The 18,653-nt window shown below is 46.9% G+C and overlaps 1 protein-coding gene across 1 annotated transcript; it reads right to left on the bottom strand.

The window, feature by feature from the left end:
* Window positions 1–2,287: 2,287 nt before the first annotated feature.
* On the bottom strand, window positions 2,288–16,722 carry LOC130474622 (zinc finger protein 883-like). The gene is made up of 4 exons (XM_056846318.1): window positions 16,128–16,722; window positions 14,910–15,023; window positions 7,380–8,002; window positions 2,288–2,527 (listed from the first exon to the last, which is right to left on the bottom strand). Exons 1-4 carry the CDS (start codon window positions 16,660–16,662, stop codon window positions 2,288–2,290), a joined length of 1,512 nt encoding a protein of 503 aa, XP_056702296.1. The 5' UTR covers window positions 16,663–16,722.
* Window positions 16,723–18,653: the final 1,931 nt, after the last annotated feature.

Here is an 18,653-nt window from a genome sequence, read left to right on the forward strand (position 1 = left end):
TCGGCATATAAAAACCAACTCTTTTTAAATTTAAGAATGGTTAAGTAGTGGGCCCTAGTGGTGCAGAAGAAAGATTAGACCGGAACCGCTGTTTTTGCACAACATTAGATATTGGGAACGTTTCAAAATTTGACTTGCAATTGCAAAAGAAAAAAATTGCCAGATTTTTTTTAAAAAATGTGAAATATTAAATTTAAACCCAACCCAGACAGTGGAAGCCTTACAGGGCAGCTTACAAAAAAAAAAGTACAATGGTTATCAATAAAAAAACTCCACCCCCCCAAAAAAAGACATCAATACTAAAATCATGCATATCACAGCCAAATAAAATTATCTGTACAGGTAATGAAAGCTACTAAATATCACAGAAAGCCTGGTTGAACAGAAAATATACTTTTTAGACACTTAAAAAATTTATTGTTCTTAACAGAAAAAAACACAAAAAGCAAGGAATTTTTTTAAAAAAATACAAAAGGTTCACTCCACAAAGTTTCAAAAAACACAAAAGGAGAAAAACCACCATTAACCTTACAATTCCATGCCCATCTTTTCCTTCTCTTGTGTCTTTCCCTACTTTTTATCCCTTTTTTTGCTGGAAATGCCAGGGGTTAAACCTGTGACCTTCTTCATGAAATGCCTGTGCTCTGCCAATACAGCTATGATCCTTCTCCAGTAATTCATTACACAGCAGCCAGATCATGCAGGCTCCAAAGCCCACATACACACTGGCTCACTGAAGCTCAATGATGTAGTCAAAGGCCACGCGAAATTTGGCAAAGAACTTTGAAGGATCGAAAATAAAGCATTAATTTGCCTAATTCAGTAGTTTGCCCCTTGCCCCAACAATCCGACAGCATCTCAACAGGGACTGTGGTTTCAAAATGTAATTTCAGAGAACTGCTTGCTAAAATTTGCCAACGATATCTCAAAGAACGTCTTTGAGCCTTAAGCCTCACAATTTATTGCAGCTCCATAAGAGGACGGACGAGTACCTATTTTCTGCATGCTTCAAGTAGGGATTTGCCTAGACAAAATTCATGGAGCATGCCTCTATCAATGGATGCTAGCCAGCGTGGTGTAGTGGTTAAGGGCAGAGGACTCTAATCTAGAGAACCAGGTTCGATTCCCCAGTCCTCCACATGGATCCTGCTGGGTGTCCCTGGGCCAGTCACAGTTCTTTCAGAACTCTCTCAGCCCACATGGAGGCAGACAATGGCAAACCACTTCTGAACTTCTCTTGCCTTGAAAACCCTACAGGGTTGCCATAAGTCAGCTGTGACGTGATGGCGCACACACACAGAGCCATAATAGCCATGTAGAACCTCCATACGTATTTCAAGATATTTATACCTTTAAGCATCAATTGCTGGGGAACAAGCAATAGGGGAAGACTGCTGCCACTGTGCCCCGCTTGGGAACTTCCCCCAAACCATTCAACTAGCCACTGTGGGAAAAGAACGCTAGGTTAAATCAATGCTTGCCAGATTTCTTACATTATGTTCTTAAGTACATGAAATCTTCCTACTTCTCATAAGGGCAGATGCCCATCTTAAAGTGGTTTGTCCAAGTTAATCTTTGGTTGTCTCAAGCTCATCCAGAGGTAACCACTGCATGGACCCAAGAACTCCCAACTGTAAGACAGAAGCTCTTTCTAGTGTACAGTTTTATACAGCATCCCCATAATTTGTCTCCTAGATGAACTGAAGTTGGCAAAGAGAACACTGTGCTTCACCCAGGGCGTTCATAATCTCTTTTCCATCTATGGGTTCCCTCTCATGTAGGTTATCTGAAGTAGAGTAAGGCTTGCACACTGGATAATAACAGGAGAAAACGTAAATACAATATCAAGAACAGAACAGACTCTCTTCTGTGGCATTTCTTCAGAGGAGCAGAGAGGTTCATCACTCTGGTGATTGTTTGGAGGTTAGTATTTTAAACTCCGTAATGATTTTCCGGTTTCAGGTAGCCAGCTCAAGATTGACTCAGCCTTCCATCCTTCTGAGGTCAGTAAAATGAGTATCCAGCTTGCTGGGGTAAAGTGTAGACTGGGGAAGGCAATGGCAAACCCAGTCTGCCTAGTAAACGTTGGGATGTGACGTCACCCCATGGGGTCAGTAATGACTCAGTGCTTGCACAAGGGACTACTTTTACCTTATGATTTTCTGAGATTCTCTGCTTTGGATAGGTTTCTTCAGAAGTTGGTGGCTTTGATGTATAATGAAGTGTGAACATGGCTTAAGACCTTTCAAAATGTGGAACGTGTTTGTCGTTCCTTGACTGCATGGCTTCAAAACTGGCACATGCTTTTTCTGCAAAAGTGCCCAAAATTTTTCTCCTCTTCCTCAGCAAGATCTTTCACTGGAAATTTCTGTGGCCTCCACGATCTCTCTTGCATTGTATACTCCAGGTCTTGGATCTTGAAAAGCGATTTCTTGCCATCTCCGCAACAGAACTCAAGCTGATTCTGCAAACTCAGTATGTTCCTTATGAAGGTCTTCATCGTGCTTTGCACCCACTGGTTGGTCACCTGCCAGTGGACAAAGAGAGTCACAAATGATTCAAGCCACATCAGCAAGGGTGGGGGGAAGTTAGCATTGAGGACTGAGAAGGGACATAGTGTTACCCAATAGGGTTGTGACAGTTAATTGACTGATTAGAACAGATCAAATTGAATAAAAATATGCCCCCAATGAATCAGGAAGTAGATTTTTAAATTATTAGTTTTTTTAAAAATTGACATCTGCAAATGGAATATTTATTTATTTAGCAACAGTTATTTACAAACTGTAAGCAGTCAGACCCATCCCCCCGCTAAAGGGTGTCATGGAGGCACAGGGGCCAAAGACTGGCATAAGAACAAGAAGCTGCTCCCCACAAAATGGATGACTCTCAGAGTTTTGGGATCCATCTTGTGTGTCAAATTTCTGCAGGGAGGTGGTTGGCCACTGAACTTTTCCCCTGGCCCTAAGGTGTCCCTGGCTGGACAATGGGGCTAACTAACCTCCATTGTTTCACTCTAAGGTGATTTAATCAGAGCTCCGAGGAGACCCTTACTTACCCTATCTGTACCCATCCCAGCAATCAATCAGTATTCAGGAGAATAGCCCAGGCATTCGCTTAGGTCCTAACGACCCATCAAGCTTCTCCTGTCTTTTTGTTCGGACCCCAGTAAAGCAATCAATTCTTTGTCTCTGGCTTTCCTGCCATCTTACCTCATACCGCCTCAGGTCCCATTTGGGGGTATAAATATTGGTCCTTTGGCCATTTGTAGTGCTTGTGTGTCTTGGATCCATGCATGCATCTCCACTTGCATGGGGGCTCTTCCTCTGCTCCAGGGGAGGCCTTGGCCTCTATGCCCTGTAGTTGGTTCTCCAGGTCAACTGGTCAGGCACTGAGTGAGGGTGCTGGATTTGATGGACCACTGGTCTGATCCAGCAGGGTGCGTGTTCAGTCCCCCAGATTAAGAAATGATCTCAATGATGAAAGTAAGACCCTACTCATTAATCATCTAAAGCAGTGGTTCCCAAAGTAGGCAGTACCACCCCCTGGGAGGCGGTGGAATTACGTAGGGGGGCTCTAAGAGGCAACGGGGCAGTGGGGGGGGCGCTAGAGGTGGGCCTTTTCAACTGTGTTGTTGGATAGGGGGCGCTGGGGTTGAGTTTGTGGAACCAAGGGGGCGGTGGCCCGAAAAGTTTGGGAACCACTGATCTAAAGCTTAGTAAGCAGTAGGCAAAACGGAACCCATCCTCTTTCTAGACCTGAGTTTGTCCAACGAGTCACTTCTCTTCTTCAGCATCTTACCTGTTATGTGGGAGCCAGATAAACTTGCGTTCCTTCAGCCAGCTCCACAGCCCAGAGAGAACAGGAGTCCTGTGGTGCGAAAGGGTGGTTAGCCCCACTGCAGAAACAGGGTATGGATGCTACGCTTTCATCTGAGCGTTGTCTTTTATAACTCTGTAATCTATCTAGACTCTCACCAAGACAAGAGGTTGAGAAATTATGAAAATAAAATTTAAAAATGATCTTTGCTCTTAACCTGACCTTTTTTCCTGTTATCAGTTTGCTTTTTCTTAACGACGCATCTTAATCAAACTGACAGGCTGGGAAACTGTACAAATTTATAAAATGAATTTCAGCAGAGATAAATTTCTGCATTTAGGTAGGAAAAAGGCAAATGCGATTTTGGGTTGTATCAACAGACGTATAGTGTCCAGATCAAGCGAAGCAATGGTAGCACTTTACTCTGCTCTGGTTAGACCTCCCGTAGATTATTGTGTTCAGTTTTGGGCACCACAGTTTAAGAAGGATGTAGAAAAGGTGGAGGGCAATGAAGATGGTGAGGGGTCTGGAGACCAAGTCCTATGAGAAAAGGTTGAAGGAGCTCGGTAGGTTTAGCCTGGAGAGATGATATGATAACCATCTTCCTCAGGTGGTAACCTCTCCTTCCCTGGAGGTCTTTAAGCAGAAGCTTGATGGCCATTTGTCAGCAATGCTGATTCTATGACCTTCGGCAGCTCATGAGAGGGAGGGCATCTTGGCCATCTTCTGGGCATGGAATAGGGGGTCACTGGGGGGAGGTAGTTGTGAATTTCCTGCATTTTCCAGGGGGTTGGACTAGATGACCCTGGTGGTCTCTTCCAACTCTATGATTCAACTACTTGAAGGGCTGTCATATAGAGGATAGTGCGGAGTTGATTTCTGTTGCTCCAGAAGGTCAGACCAGGACCAACGGGTTAAATTAAATCAGAAGAGTTTCCGGCTAGACATTAGAAAGAACTCTGACAGTTAGAACACTTCCCTAGTGAAACAGTCTTCCTCAGGAGGTGGTGGGCTCTCTTTCCCTGGAGGTTTTTAAGCAGAGGCTAGATGGGCACCTGACAGCAATGCTGATTCTGTCAACTTAGACAGGTCATGAGAGGGAGGCAGAAAGGGATGAGCCAATGCTTGGCTCTCCTGGCCCTTTCTTACATGCCCAGGGTAATGATGATCACCACTTTGGGGTCAGGAAGCAATTTTCCTCCAGGACAATTGGCCAGGAATCCTGGAAGAGTTTTTTTTATTTTTTTGCCATCTTCTGGGCATGGAGCAGGGGGTCACTGGGTGTGTGTGTGTGTGGGGGGGAGGTAGTTGTGAATTTCCTGCATTGTGCAGGGGGTTGGACTAGATAATCCTGGAGGTCCCTTCCAACCCTATATTTCTATGATTCTATGAGCAATCAATTAATCAAAACTACAGCCCCAGTTAGTATAGCACAAGGAAATCTCCCTCACTTGCACCAGACTTCAGGAAGAAGCAAGATGTTTCATTGCTTCCCAAAATCAGAAGGTGGCATTCAATGCCCTCCTGCCCCCTGCGCTGGGCTCAGGAAACCTCTCCAGTTTCACCCTGAGCCATGATAAGAACAGCTTACACCCCGTACACGGGCAGTATACCTGTAAGAAATAGAGAACCCCTGAATATTAACACTAATCATTTTACTAAAATTAAGAAGTGATGTCAATTTTCCCTCAACTATGTCTGTGTCCGCTGTAGGGAGAGGAAGGGGAGGTGATTGTAAGCCACTTTGAAACTCCTTAAAGGTAGAGAAAAGCAAGGTATAAAAACCAACTCTTCTTCTTCATCAGAAATTTGGTTTTATTAATCAGTCGGTTTAATCATTTTTGAGCCACGAAATGATTCAAACGCACTTAGCAAATGACTTTTTTATCCAGCTCCTTAAACATGTTCCAATCACCCCATCACAGGGACCAATCAGAGCATCAGCCAGTCATCGAATATGCTGGGTCTATAACTGGTTGGGAAAGGAATCAGCCCCCCCTACCCCGCTCAAACCATGCCATTTATTTAGCTATTTATACCATGCTCTTCTCCCCAGTGGGGACCCAAAGATCTCCCCTCTCCTCCATTTTATCCTAACAACAACCCTGTGAGGTAGGTTAGGCTGAGAGAGAAATTGGCTCAAAGTCACCCAGCAGTACGGCTGCCAACTCCAGGTTAGAAAATTCCTGTAGATTTGGGGATGGAACCTGGGGAGGGTGGGGTTTGGGGAGGGGCTGGACCTCAGTGGTGTAAAATGCCCTCCAAAGCTCCCATTTTCTCTAGGGGAACTGATCTATCTCTGTAGTCTAGAGATCAGTTGCAATTCTGAGAGATCTGCAGGCCCCTCCTGGAGGTTGGCAACCACACCCTGTATGTTTCCATGGCAGAGCTGGGATGGGGACCTTGGCCTCCCAGTCTCTAATCAGCCAACCTAACCACTAAACGAAGGCGGCTTTGCTATTAACATATTCACATCCCTATTTACCTTTGAGATATCTCTAATATCCATTCACAGAACAAATCTGACTGAAGCTTGCCCTCAAACTAAGCCCTCATACACAAAGCCTTGTACATGTTATCTTTTTTTAAAAAAGTTTTTGTGCTAGGCAAGTTTAGCTGTGTGATCTGAATTAAGTCAGGTTTGCTTTTGGGGGGCATAATTAACACTGGTTGTGCTCTTGATATAGATGGAAGCATCATGTAGGGGCACCAAAGCATCACATCTCTGCTAAAGCTGGAGGGTGAGAGATTCAAAACAGATAAAAGGAATTGGTTCTTGTGGGTTATCTGGGCTGTGTAACTGTGGTCTTGGTATTTTCTTTCCTGACATTTCGCCAGCAGCTGTGGCAGGCATCTTCAGAGGAGTAACACTGAAGGACAGTGTCTGTCTCTGTCCTTCAGTGTTACTCCTCTGAAGATGCCTGCCACAGCTACTGGCGAAACGTCAGGAAAGAAAATACCAAGACCACAGTTACACAGCCCGGATAACCCAAAAGAACCAACGAACTCTGACCGTGAAAGCCTTCGACGAGATAAAAGGAAGTATTTTTTCACACAACGCATAGTTAAATTGTGGAACTCCCTGCCCCAGGATGTGGTGATGGCTGCCAACTTAGAGGGCTTTAAGAGGGGAGTGGACATATTCATGGAGGAGAGGGGTATTCATGGCTGTTAGTTAGAATGGATACTAGTCATGCTGCATACCTATTCTCTCTAGTATCAGAGGAGCATGCCTATTATTTTGGGTGCGGTGGAACAGAGGCAGGATGGTGCTGCTGCACTTGTCTTGTTAGTGGCTTCCTAGAGGCACCTGGTTGGCCCCTGTGTGAACAGACTGCTTGACTTGATGGGCCTTGGTCTGATCCAGCAGGGCCTTTCTTATGTTCTTACATCTCAACGGACAGAAACCCTGGCTCAGTGCTTACACCTACTCCGGAGTGAGAGAAATTTCTCAGGTACTCCCCATACTTCAGTCCCACTCTTCCTACAAGGACCTCAAGATTGTTAGATAGGGTGACCCCACAGACTCATCTACACAACCCGAAGGGCTAGAAACTTACTTTTTGTTTGAAATTAAAGCTAAGAGTCTCAGGAGGCTGAACTCGGCTCCCGACACTCATTTCCGCATCCACGTGGTATGAGGGCAGGACTGCAAAATACACACAGCCATCTTCCCGGGTTTGCTTTCTCGGATGAATTCTCTGATGTCTAACGAAGGCCAACTGGTGGTGGAAGCTTCTACCACACTCGAGGCACGTGTAGGACTGGCCTTCAGAGTGGACTTTCTGGTGTTTGCTCAGGTCTGATCTGTCACGGAAGGTTTTATTGCAGATTCCGCACAGGAAGGGTTTCTCTCCCGTGTGAATTCGTTCATGCGAGACCAGCTGGGACTCATAACGGAACTGTTTCCCACACACAAAGCAGAGATGCTTCCTCTCCGAGCTGAGCAGTCTTTCACATGCAGGGAAGTTGCCTCCCTCCTTATCAGTGGATTCGTCTTCACCCATCTCAGGATTCTTCCACTGCCACCTTCCGCGCTTGGGCCTACCCTTATAGGCTTTGGGCCTTTGGCTATCAAGTCCATGAAATCTTCCCAATAATGTCCTGTAAGTTCTTGTGGGCAAAATCGTCCTCTGCTGAGGATCCTTTTCTTCATACTCCTTTCCCACAAGGTCATCCCATGCTGGAACAGAAGGAGCAAAGGAAGGCAAGTTTTCAATGCGGGGGGGAGTGGCTTGTTCATACTGAGGGTTAGTTAGAGGTGAATTTCACCCCTTATTTCAGTCAAAGCATTTATTTCCTCCAATGTTTTAGAGGAGAATGTGGTAATTTGATTGGATCTGCCAGCCCCCTGGTCCCCACCCCTGCCACTGATCAGCTGTCTGGTGGGGGGGACATACTGACAGGGGAAGTGTCAGCTAGACTCTCTGTCAGCCCCGGGTAAAAACAAGATGGTTCCCCACACAGACAAAATGGAGTTTTTGTGCACTCCGTTCCCCCCCGTTTTGCACTCGGTCTCCCGCCCGACATCTGCACCTCAATGGAGACCCGCCCGAGTAATCGCTGATCTGATACCAGATCCTGCAGAACAATGTCGGGACCTCGGGAAGATCAGCCAGTTAATGCACACGTTAATTTCCTGTATGTGTTGTCTTAAAGTCGTTACTGGCAGTTAACTTCTTAATGTTTCTTTGTATCCCAAACCTAATCAACCCCATTGTATTTACCCTATATATGTACCAAGTTTTCCCCATGCCTGTATTCTAGCCTTAAGTTTTTATGACTTGCTGAACTCGCTGACTTTCTGAATAACACTTCTAACTCGCTGCAACGTCTGGAGTGGAGTCCCTTTACAAGAAACGCAACGTGTTGCTGAAGCCTGACAGTAAGCTAGAATCTTTTTTTATTTTCGTACTAGTTAGTATTAGGGGAAGATGTCCGCTCGATCCAACAACCCGAGCGGAGGAGGAACCCTGCCAGGGGGACTGGCAGAGAGCGACCCCTCTCGATGGGGAGAACCGGGAAGAAGCAACCCCGGGACGACGCCCGTCTGAGTTCGCCAAGGAGCTGGCGTGGACCTCTCTACCGACACACGCCGAGTGACGGTGTATGGCCGGGACCGACAGCACCTTCAGAAGGGTCGCCTGACGGCCCGCAACGGACCCTGACCTCAACAGCTTATACCGAGGACCACTGACCGAGTTATATGGAGAAGGAAAAGAACAGAGCCGAGACTGGATGACGATCGACCGGTGGGACGGCCCCTCGACCATCCACGCTCCGGCCACCTCAGCCCTCGCTTCCAGAGAAGCAGAACCATGCAGGGAGCAGAACCATGCACTGACCCTCCAGAACCAGGATCTCCAGGCACAGCTACGAGCCCTGCAGAGGGATATGACGGCAGTACTAGGAGCGGTGAGAGAGCTCAAATCACCCGCCGGCGCAGAGACACCACCACCCGTTCCACCCAGGCGAGCTGCAACCGGGGACCTGAAAGTATCGTTTGACGGGTCCTGCGCCCAGCTGCCCCACTTCTTACTCCAGCTGTCCAGATTAATGAAGGACCAAGGAGAGACTTTTCCATCGGAAGAAGCCCAGGTCCGTTACGCTATCAGCTTGCTGGAGAAAGAGGCAGTAGAATGGCTGGTGATGGCGACAGAATCCGAGCTTGGGATCCTGCGTTCGCTCAGTGTGTTCCTAGCGGCTTTGCAACGCCGTTTTGAGGATCCTCACAGTGGGGAGAGGGCCAAGATTGCCATGCGCAGGCTGAGGCAGGGCCCCCGCTCTGTCATGGAGTATGCCCAAGAGTTCCAGTCCCTCTCCTGCAAAATCCAGGAGTGGAGTGAAGCCACTAAGGTCCAACACTTCCGCGAAGGACTATGTTGGGAAGTGTTGGACGGCTGTTTAACCCTGGGAGACCCGGGGATGATCAATGAGTGGATCCAGCTGGCGGCGCAAGTGGAGACCCATAAGCTGACGCTCCAGTTCTCCAAGGATCGCCTGGCTAAGGAATCCTCCCGAGGGCCTTTCAAGGGGGGTGCCACGACTGAACCTCGCCGTGACGGAGGGAACCGGGGTGGTTTCTCTGAGGAAAGAGCGTGCCGCCTTAAGGAAGGAGCCTGCCTGCGTTGCGGGAAGATGGGGCACTTCGCGGCAAGATGACCCAGTGGGCCAACGGACCAGACCGCCGACGGAGCGACCCGGGGCCCGAACCAGAGGAGAGCGGAGGGGACGATCACCCGACACGGGACAGCTGCTCTGTGCGCACACCTGGCACCTGCTCCTTGCGAACATCGCTGCTGTTCCAGGGACTCATCGCCGGCAAAAAACAAGGAGGGCTTTCTGTGAAAGAACCGGCACGGAAGGTTACCTTAAGTGACACCAATCTGGTTCCGAACTGGGTGAGTGATCAGGGAGACACCCTCTTGCTCCCCGTTGTGTTGCAGAATCCCCGGGGAGGGGATCCCGTGGCGGTGGTTGCAATGTTGGACTCTGGGTTCTCCCGGACTTTGATTGACCAGGAAGTAATCGACTGCTTGCAGGTTGGGACTCAGGAACTTGACCACCCTCTTCACTTCTATCAGATGGATGGCAGTGATCTACAGGGGGGTCTCGTCCATTTGTGTTCCCGCCCGGTGCTGTTGGGAGTGGGAAACCACTGGGAGCACATCCGTTTCACGGTGGCTCCTTGAATTTCGTACCCGGTGGTCCTGGGTAGTAACTGGTTAGCGGGGCAAAACCCTAGCATAGATTGGGTACAGCGCCGAGTGGTGTTTGGGTCCCCCCAGTGTGAACGGCACGGCAGGGAAGACATGCCCGGGGAGGATGGGGGGGATGCCACTGCAGCCGAGCCTACAACGCTGCTGCCGGAATATAGTGACTTTGTAGACGTTTTCGAGGGGAAGGACTGTGATTTATTGCCCCCTCACCGCACTACGGACTGTGCCATTGAATTAACGAAGGACATTAAGCCATCCAAAGCCCGGGTATACCCCATGAGCCCCCAAGAGAAGATTGTTCTACAGGAATTCCTCGATAAGAACTTGGCCCGGGGGTTCATACGATCGTCCAAGGCCGCGTTTTCGTCACCCTGCTTCTTCGTAAAGAAGAAGGGAACTTCAGACCTCAGATTGTGTGTGGACTATAGGGGGCTTAACGCCGTCACTGAAATTAACGCTTACCCTATCCCCCTCATTCCTGACCTTCTAAGTCAACTCCAAGAAGGCAGGGTGTTCTCTAAACTGGATCTGGCGGAAGCCTATTACTGGGTCCGGATAAAGGAGGGGGATGAGGCGAAGACAGCCTTCTCATGTTGTTATGGTCTGTTTGAATTTATGGTAATGCCGTTCGGGTTGTCTGGAGCTCCGTCGTGCTTCATGCAACTAATTAATGAGATTTTGCATGAATTATTATTTAAGGGGGTAATCGTTTACTTAGACAATATCCTAATTTATTCCAGGGACCTGGAGGAACACCGGGAATTGGTACGGGAGGTACTGCGCTGCTTGCGGGAACACCGCTTGTATGCAAAGTTGTCTAAGTGTGCGTTCAATCAGGACCAACTGTCTTTCCTCGGGTATGTCATGTCCCCCAACGGGTTGATCATGGACCCCGAGAAGGTTCAGGCGGTCCGGGACTGGGAACCCCCCAGGACTCGCAAACAAGTCCAACAATTTCTGGGCTTTGCCAGTTTTTATCGAAGTTTCATCCCGGACTTTGCCAAAGTTGCTCTTCCCATAACGGACCTCCTTAAAACTAAAGGGAAGGGACAGGCGGCTACGGCTGCTACCTATCAGGTGCCTTGGGACGACCGCTGTCAGGCTGCAAAGTCGATCGGCCGGTAGGAACACCTGGGCTTGGACCCGGAGGGGGCCAGCACAGGAGTTCTGACCAGAGCCCAAGCCTGTGCGGCGGCCCCGCCACCAGCCCCAGAACCTCCCCAGGGAGAAGCTAGCTCTACCCCCCGATCCCTGACGACCGCGGGGGACCTTCCCGCGGCCATCCAAGCTAGATGGGAGGAAGCTCTTCAGGAGGGGCGAGGGGATAAGTCCCGGTCCCCGCAGGGGGAGGAGGAGAATGGCACCCCGGAGGGTAAAACATATGTCCCCCAGAAGCTGCGCTGAGAGATACTGGAGTGGAGCCACAGCTCCAAGACGGGGGGGGGGGGCATTTTGGTTTTGTCAAAACCCTACACCTGGTGAGACGTCGCTTCTGGTGGCCAGGGATGCACCAAGACATCAACGGTTTTATAAAGTCTTGCCCAGTGTGCGCCACGAACAAACGCCTGATGGGGAAGTCTCCCGGATTGCTAAAACCTCTAGAGACTCCGGAGGAGCCATGGCGAGTGATCAGAATGGATTTCATCACTAGCCTCCCTCCTAGTCAGGGCAAGTCAGTTCTTTGGGTTATTACCAATCTCTTCTCAAAACAGGTTCACCTAATACCGTGCGAAGGAATGCCCTCAGCCCACAAATTGACCTGGTTGTTTGTACAACAGATCTTCCGCCTACACGGCTTTCCGCGGAAGATCGTGAGCGACAGGGGCTCGGTATTCATATCTAAATTTTGGAAGGCATTCCTAGGGCTGGTTGGAGTACAACAGGGTTTATCATCAGCCTATCACCTGCAGACGGATGGGCAAACGGAAAGGGTTAATGCTGTGATCGAATGATACTTGCATTGTTTTGCTAACTACCACCAGGACAATTGGGTCGACCTGCTGCCGTTAGCGGAGTATGCCTACAATAACTCTGTACACTCCGCGACTGGCTTGAGTCCGTTCAAAGCAGTTTATGGAATGGAGTTCGATCCTTTGGGGGCTGTTCCTCTCCCGCCGGGAGGGGACCCCCCGGAAGTATCCGCATGGGCTAACACTGTACGAAATACTTGGCCCTGGTTAATAAAACATTTGGATCAGGCTAAAGAGAGGTACAAGGTACAGGCAGATAAGCACTGAGCGCCCCAGTGGGACCTTAAGGTGGGGAAAAGGTCTATCTCTCCACAAAGAACTTAAGGTCCTTGCGCCCGGGTAAAAAATTGTGCCAGAAGTATGTGGGCCCGTTCCCGATATCCCGGGTAATAAATGAGGTCACCGTAGAATTGGACCTCCCTAAGACCTTACAGGGAGTACACCCGGTGTTCCACGTTAGCCTTTTGAAACCCTTTTTGCCCGCCCCCGATTGGCATCTCGAACTCATGGCTGCTATCCCTATCATGGTCCAGGGGAAACAGCACTTTGAAATCTCCAAGGTCCTAGATTCCAGACTACGAAGGGGTCAGCTGGAATACCTTGTACACTGGAAACACCTGAACTCTAGCCATGACGAATGGGTTTCCGCAGTGCACGTAAACGCCCCCATCCTGATCGCTGAGTTCCACCGGAGTTGTCCCGACAAACCGGGAGACCCGGGGAAGGGGTCTTTGGGGAAGCAAGATGTCAGCTAGGCTCTTTGTCGGCCCTGGGTAAAAACAAGATGGTTCCCCACACAGACAAAATGGAGTTTTTGTGCACTCCGTTCCCCCCCCGTTTTGCACTCGGTCTCCCGCCCGACATCTGCACCTCAATGGAGACCCGCCCGAGTAATCGCTGATCTGATACCAGGTCCTGCAGAACAATGTCGGGAGCTCGGAAAAATCAGCCAGTTAATGCATTTGTTAATTTCCTGTATGCGTTGTCTTAAGTCGTTACCGGCAGTTGACTTCTTAATGTTTCTTTGTATCCCAAACCTAATCAACCCCATTGTATTTACCCTATATATGTACCAAGTTTTCCCCATGCCTGTATTCTAGCCTTAAGTTTTTATGACTTGCTGAACTCGCTGACTTTCTGAATAACACTTCTAACTCGCTGCAACGTCTGGAGTGGAGTCTCTTTACAAGAAATGCAACGTGTTGCTGAAGCCTGACAGGAAGGCTGATGGTAGAAGCCATTTTTTCCATAGAACATTTGCCCAAATACTAGAGGGTCACCATGACATAAGCAACGTGATGACATCACTTCATGGGCTTGCCGGAAGTGACGTCACCAGCGACATACCAGGAGTGGGAGGGAGGTCTAGGGTAAGTCCCCCCTGCCCCCCCACCCCGGTTGCCAGGAGGGACCTGGCAACTGTATAACCTGATGACCTCTCTACGCTGCAACATAAGCACTGCCACCGTGAAGTGAGTTGCACATGCACAGCATGGTCAAATGCACATTTATTGCAATATCTAAACTGGCAGCATACCCAAGGCCACTGCCATTTTAATTACAGTGCACATGGTCAGGTCGTTCTGTGCATACCCCCAATAACAGCTATTGGCCCACCTTCTAGTGTTGTTGTTCATATGTTTTAATTGAATTATTTTATAATGTTAACTGTATTTTCAAATGTTTAAATTTTTGCCACCTTGTGGATCCTCACAGGGTGGAAAGGCGGGATAAAAGTGTTTTAAAATAAATAAAATAAGTACAATACGTACATTGTACACAAATATGTACAATGCAACTAAAGATGGTCTCACATACAGGGATGAGCCTCCTTGACCCAGGAAAAGACAAAACACAGTTTGGGAAAGAAAATTAAATAAGCAATGTAAAGGGCTTGATTTTGTAAGTACATTTCAACTGCAATGTTGGAACATTTCTGAAAATCAGGAATGGAAGAAGAGTTGGTTTTTGTATGCTGACTTTCTCTGCCACTTAAGGGAGAATCAAACCAGCTTACAATCACCTTCCCACCCTAACCCTTCCCCTCCCCACAACAGACACCCTGTGAAATAGGTGGGGCTGAGAGAGCTCTAAAAAAGCTGTGACTAGCCCAAGGTCACCCAGCTGGCTTCATGTGTAGGAGTGGGGAAACCAACCTGGTTCACCAGATTAGGGTCTGCCGTTCATGTGGAGGAGTGGGGAATCAAACCTGGTTCTCCAGATCAACCGCTCCAAACCACTGCTCTTAACCACTACACCAGGCTGACAAACATGGGCTGAGGAGAAGAGGGAGGGGCAAAGACTTATAAAGGGCAGAAAACCTTCTGCAAAAGCCCCACCCAAGTCAGCAGAGACCACCGCAACGTCTCCTCAAGGCTCACTGGCCCCACCATTGCCTCACCTTCACAGATGCTTCCTGGGCTCTCCCTTTCCTCTGCATCCTGAGGATTTGAGGGTAAAGATGCTTGGCTTTGGTCCAGACTGCAAAGACTATTCGGATCAGGAATCGCAAATCCTGGTTCAAGGGGAAAGAAGAATCAAGTTAATATGAGCCAATCCCAGACTTTGCTTTACCTGGATTTTATCCTCTTTTTACTGGGAATATTTGGGAATTCACAATACAATCCTTCTCAAATAGCAAGAGTGCTTTGTGTGCATCTGTATGGTGATAATACAATGACCCCACCTGTAGTTCTTCGGACCTTCATGGCGCTGTATCCAAGTCGCCCTGGAAGGAGCCCACAGGTCATGAGGTTTAACCAGCTCCTAGAGGCAGTGCCATTGCCCCGACTAAACATCCCTCAACCTTGGCTGATCTGCTACCGCCCTTAATCATTTCATTCTTCCATTCTATAACCCATTTTTGCTGCCTCTCCTTTCAACTTTATGGCTCCTCATTCCTAGAACTCCTTTTCAGACTCCACATGCAACAGTCTTTGATTGTTTATTTTTCATCTCTCTTGAGATGTTGTGGCCTGTATGAGAATCCCTCCACTTTGACCAACAAGAGAGGGTCAACTTTGGAACTCCCTCCCCAGGGAGTTTTGTCTGTTTTCCTCGATGGGTGTATTCCATCAGGGTGTTAAGTCGTTTTGGATTTGTTTGGCATACCCCCTATATCAGGTATTGGAGGAGGAGGAGGAGGAGGAGGAGGAGGAGGAGGAGGAGAAGAAGAAGAAGAAGAAGAAGAAGAAGAAGAGTTGGCTTTTATATGCCAGCTTTCTCTATCACTTAAGGCAGAATCAAACCAACTTACAATCACCTTCCCTTCCTCTCTCCACAACGGACACCCTGCGAGGTAGGTGGGGCTGAGAGAGCTGTATTAGAGCTGTGACTAGCCCAAGGTCACCCAGCTGGCTACATGTGTAGGAGTGGGGAAACCAACCCGCTTCACCAGATTAGCATCTGCCGCTGTGGAGGAATCAAACCCGGTTCTCCAGATCAGAGTCAACCACTCCAAACCACCGCTCTTAACCACTACACCATGCTGGTCCATTTGACAATTTTAAAAGTTGTTTTTAATTGTTTAAATGTTTTCATGTTCACCGCCTTGGGGACCCTGACTGGGTGGAAAGGTGGCATAAAATGTTTTAAATAAATAAATACAGGATTTGCTTACTGGTCTGGAGACTCCTGTGTTTAATAAGTTGGAAGCTGCAGCTGAAACCTTTTCCACAGTCAGGGCATGCATAGGATTCTCTTGCCGTGGGAACCGTTAGGTGCACAACAAGGTTTGAGATCTCTCGGACCTTTTCATCACAGTCAGGGCATTGATATGGTTTCCGCTGCCCACTACTATTTTGACTAGCCTTGAAAACCAAGCTAGGACTGAAGCTTTTCCCACATTCCAGGCAGGTGCAGAGTTTCTCTTCATCATGGCATCTCAAATGTTTCAGGAGACTCGGCCTGTACCGAAAGCTTTTCCCGCACTGGGCACACTGATAGGGGGTTTCCCCTGTGTGGATTCTCCGGTGTGTATTCACATCAGTGCTCTCTCTGAAGCTTTTCCCACAGTCAGGGCATTGATAGGGCTTCTCTCCCGTGTGGAGCCTCTTATGTCGAACAAGGTGAGAATTCCGCTTGAAATTCCTCCCACACTCAGGGCAGGAATGCAGCTTCCTTATCCCGACTGTTGGTTGTGACGGCGCTTCCATGAAACTTTCCTCCCCAGAAGGAACAGTCTTTATCTATCTCCCAGGAACCATCCAACATTCTTTCCAACGAGAAAAAAGCATCCAGCTGCAAAACAGTTATCAAAAATCTTTATCAGTCTTATCAATAGTTTTCTGTATAAACCCCCCTAAAACTAAGCATGGGGATTTCAAAGCAACAACAGGAGACCAAAACCACAGAAAATGCATGGAAAAGTAGAGAATTTATATTGGGTTCAGATAGCTTTTTATCAGGGAATAGAACCTGATAATACCCAGATAAAATTACTAGGTCCCGCATTTGCTAACAGGTCCCGCATTTGCTAACACTAAAAAGTCACTTGGTCCACGCATCAGACAAAGCAGGCTCTGGCCCATGCAACCTTATCCTGTCACAGATTTGTTAGTTTCTAAGCCACAGAACTCTTGCTTGTGTTGGGTATATGTAGACATTTCAGCACTTCTCCACTCGCTAAAGCTGTGGTCAAGAGTTCAGACAACTAAAACAAGTAGAAAAGAGAGGCACATACTCCCCCCCCCCAAATCCTCTCTTGCTTCTGGAAGTGATTGTTTCACACAGACCTATTCCAGTCTATTCATTTCCCTTCAATATTCAGACACAATATTCCAAGAGAAAAAGTGCATTTATGATTTTAGATACCGAAAAGGCCTTTGATAATGTATTATGGTCATTTTTAATGGAAGTCCTACAAAATATGGATTGTGGAACAGAATTTTTGAACTGGATGCAAAACATTTATACAAGGCAACAAGCTAGAATCTTAATAAATTGATCTCTAATGGGTAAAAATTGAAATCGCAAAAGGAACAAGACAAGGGTGTCCAGTATCACCAATCTCATTTATTCTAGCAATGGAAATATTAGCTACAAAATTTAGATAAGATATAAGGATTTCTGAAATAAAAAAGATAAAAGAAGAATACAAAATGAAAATTTATGCGGATGATGGTGTGACATCAGTAACAAAACCAAAGATTTCCTTGAGATATACGATGGAACAAATAAATAGGTATGGAACATATTCTGGATATAAATTGAATAAAAAGAAGCTAAAGATAATGTTATTAACAGCAACGGAAACAGAGGAAGTGGATATAGAAAAAATAACAGATTGTGTTGTTACCAAAAAACCAATAAAAATATCTTGGTGTAAATGTAACAGGACAAAATGACAACTGATTTAAAGACAATTTTCAAAAAGTCTGGACAAGCATCAATAAAGACATACAGAGATGGGAAAAGTTAAGAATTCGTGGTTGGGAAGAATGTCTACAGTCAAAATCAATATATTACTAAGACTGATTTTTCTATTCCAAATGTTGCCAATTTATAGAAAAGACTTTTTAAAAATGGCGAAGAACAGTAAATAACTTAATACGGAGTGGGAAGAGACCAAGAGTAAGGTTTAAAGCATTACAAGATGAGAAGATAAGAGGAGGACTAGCTTTACTAAATATCAAACTGTATCATCAAATGAAAGCACTAGTCTGGATGACAGATTGGATTATTGATCCGAAACAGAGGAATACAAAACTAGAAATAAATGGCATTAACGAAGGAATACATAATTATTTGTGGAGTAAGAAATCATTAACAATTCAAACTCAAGTTGGAAGTCATATCTTGAGAGATGGTTTGCTTAGAATATGGTTCCAATGCAGAGGCAGAATAAGTCCCCCAATTTCACCAATGACATCTCCAGTTGATGCCTTTTGCGATAACAGCACATGGATGAAAATGGATTATATAAGTTAATGAGAATATGATGGATAAACAAGGGAAAATAAAAACTTGGAAAACAGTTAAAGGAAAGAATATTCCATGGCTATTATACCATCAAATGGCTTCAAAAAAATGAAAGAACAAATAAAGAAGGTGGATATTTAAGAGAGAAGACTATTTATGAACGATTAATTACCAGAGTCTGCAGATAATTGTTAAGGAAATTTTGTTAGTGTAAGTTAAAGAAGTC

The sequence above is a fragment of the Euleptes europaea genome, chromosome 1 (assembly GCF_029931775.1).
Source record: "Euleptes europaea isolate rEulEur1 chromosome 1, rEulEur1.hap1, whole genome shotgun sequence".
NCBI classification, from domain to species: domain Eukaryota; kingdom Metazoa; phylum Chordata; class Lepidosauria; order Squamata; family Sphaerodactylidae; genus Euleptes; species Euleptes europaea.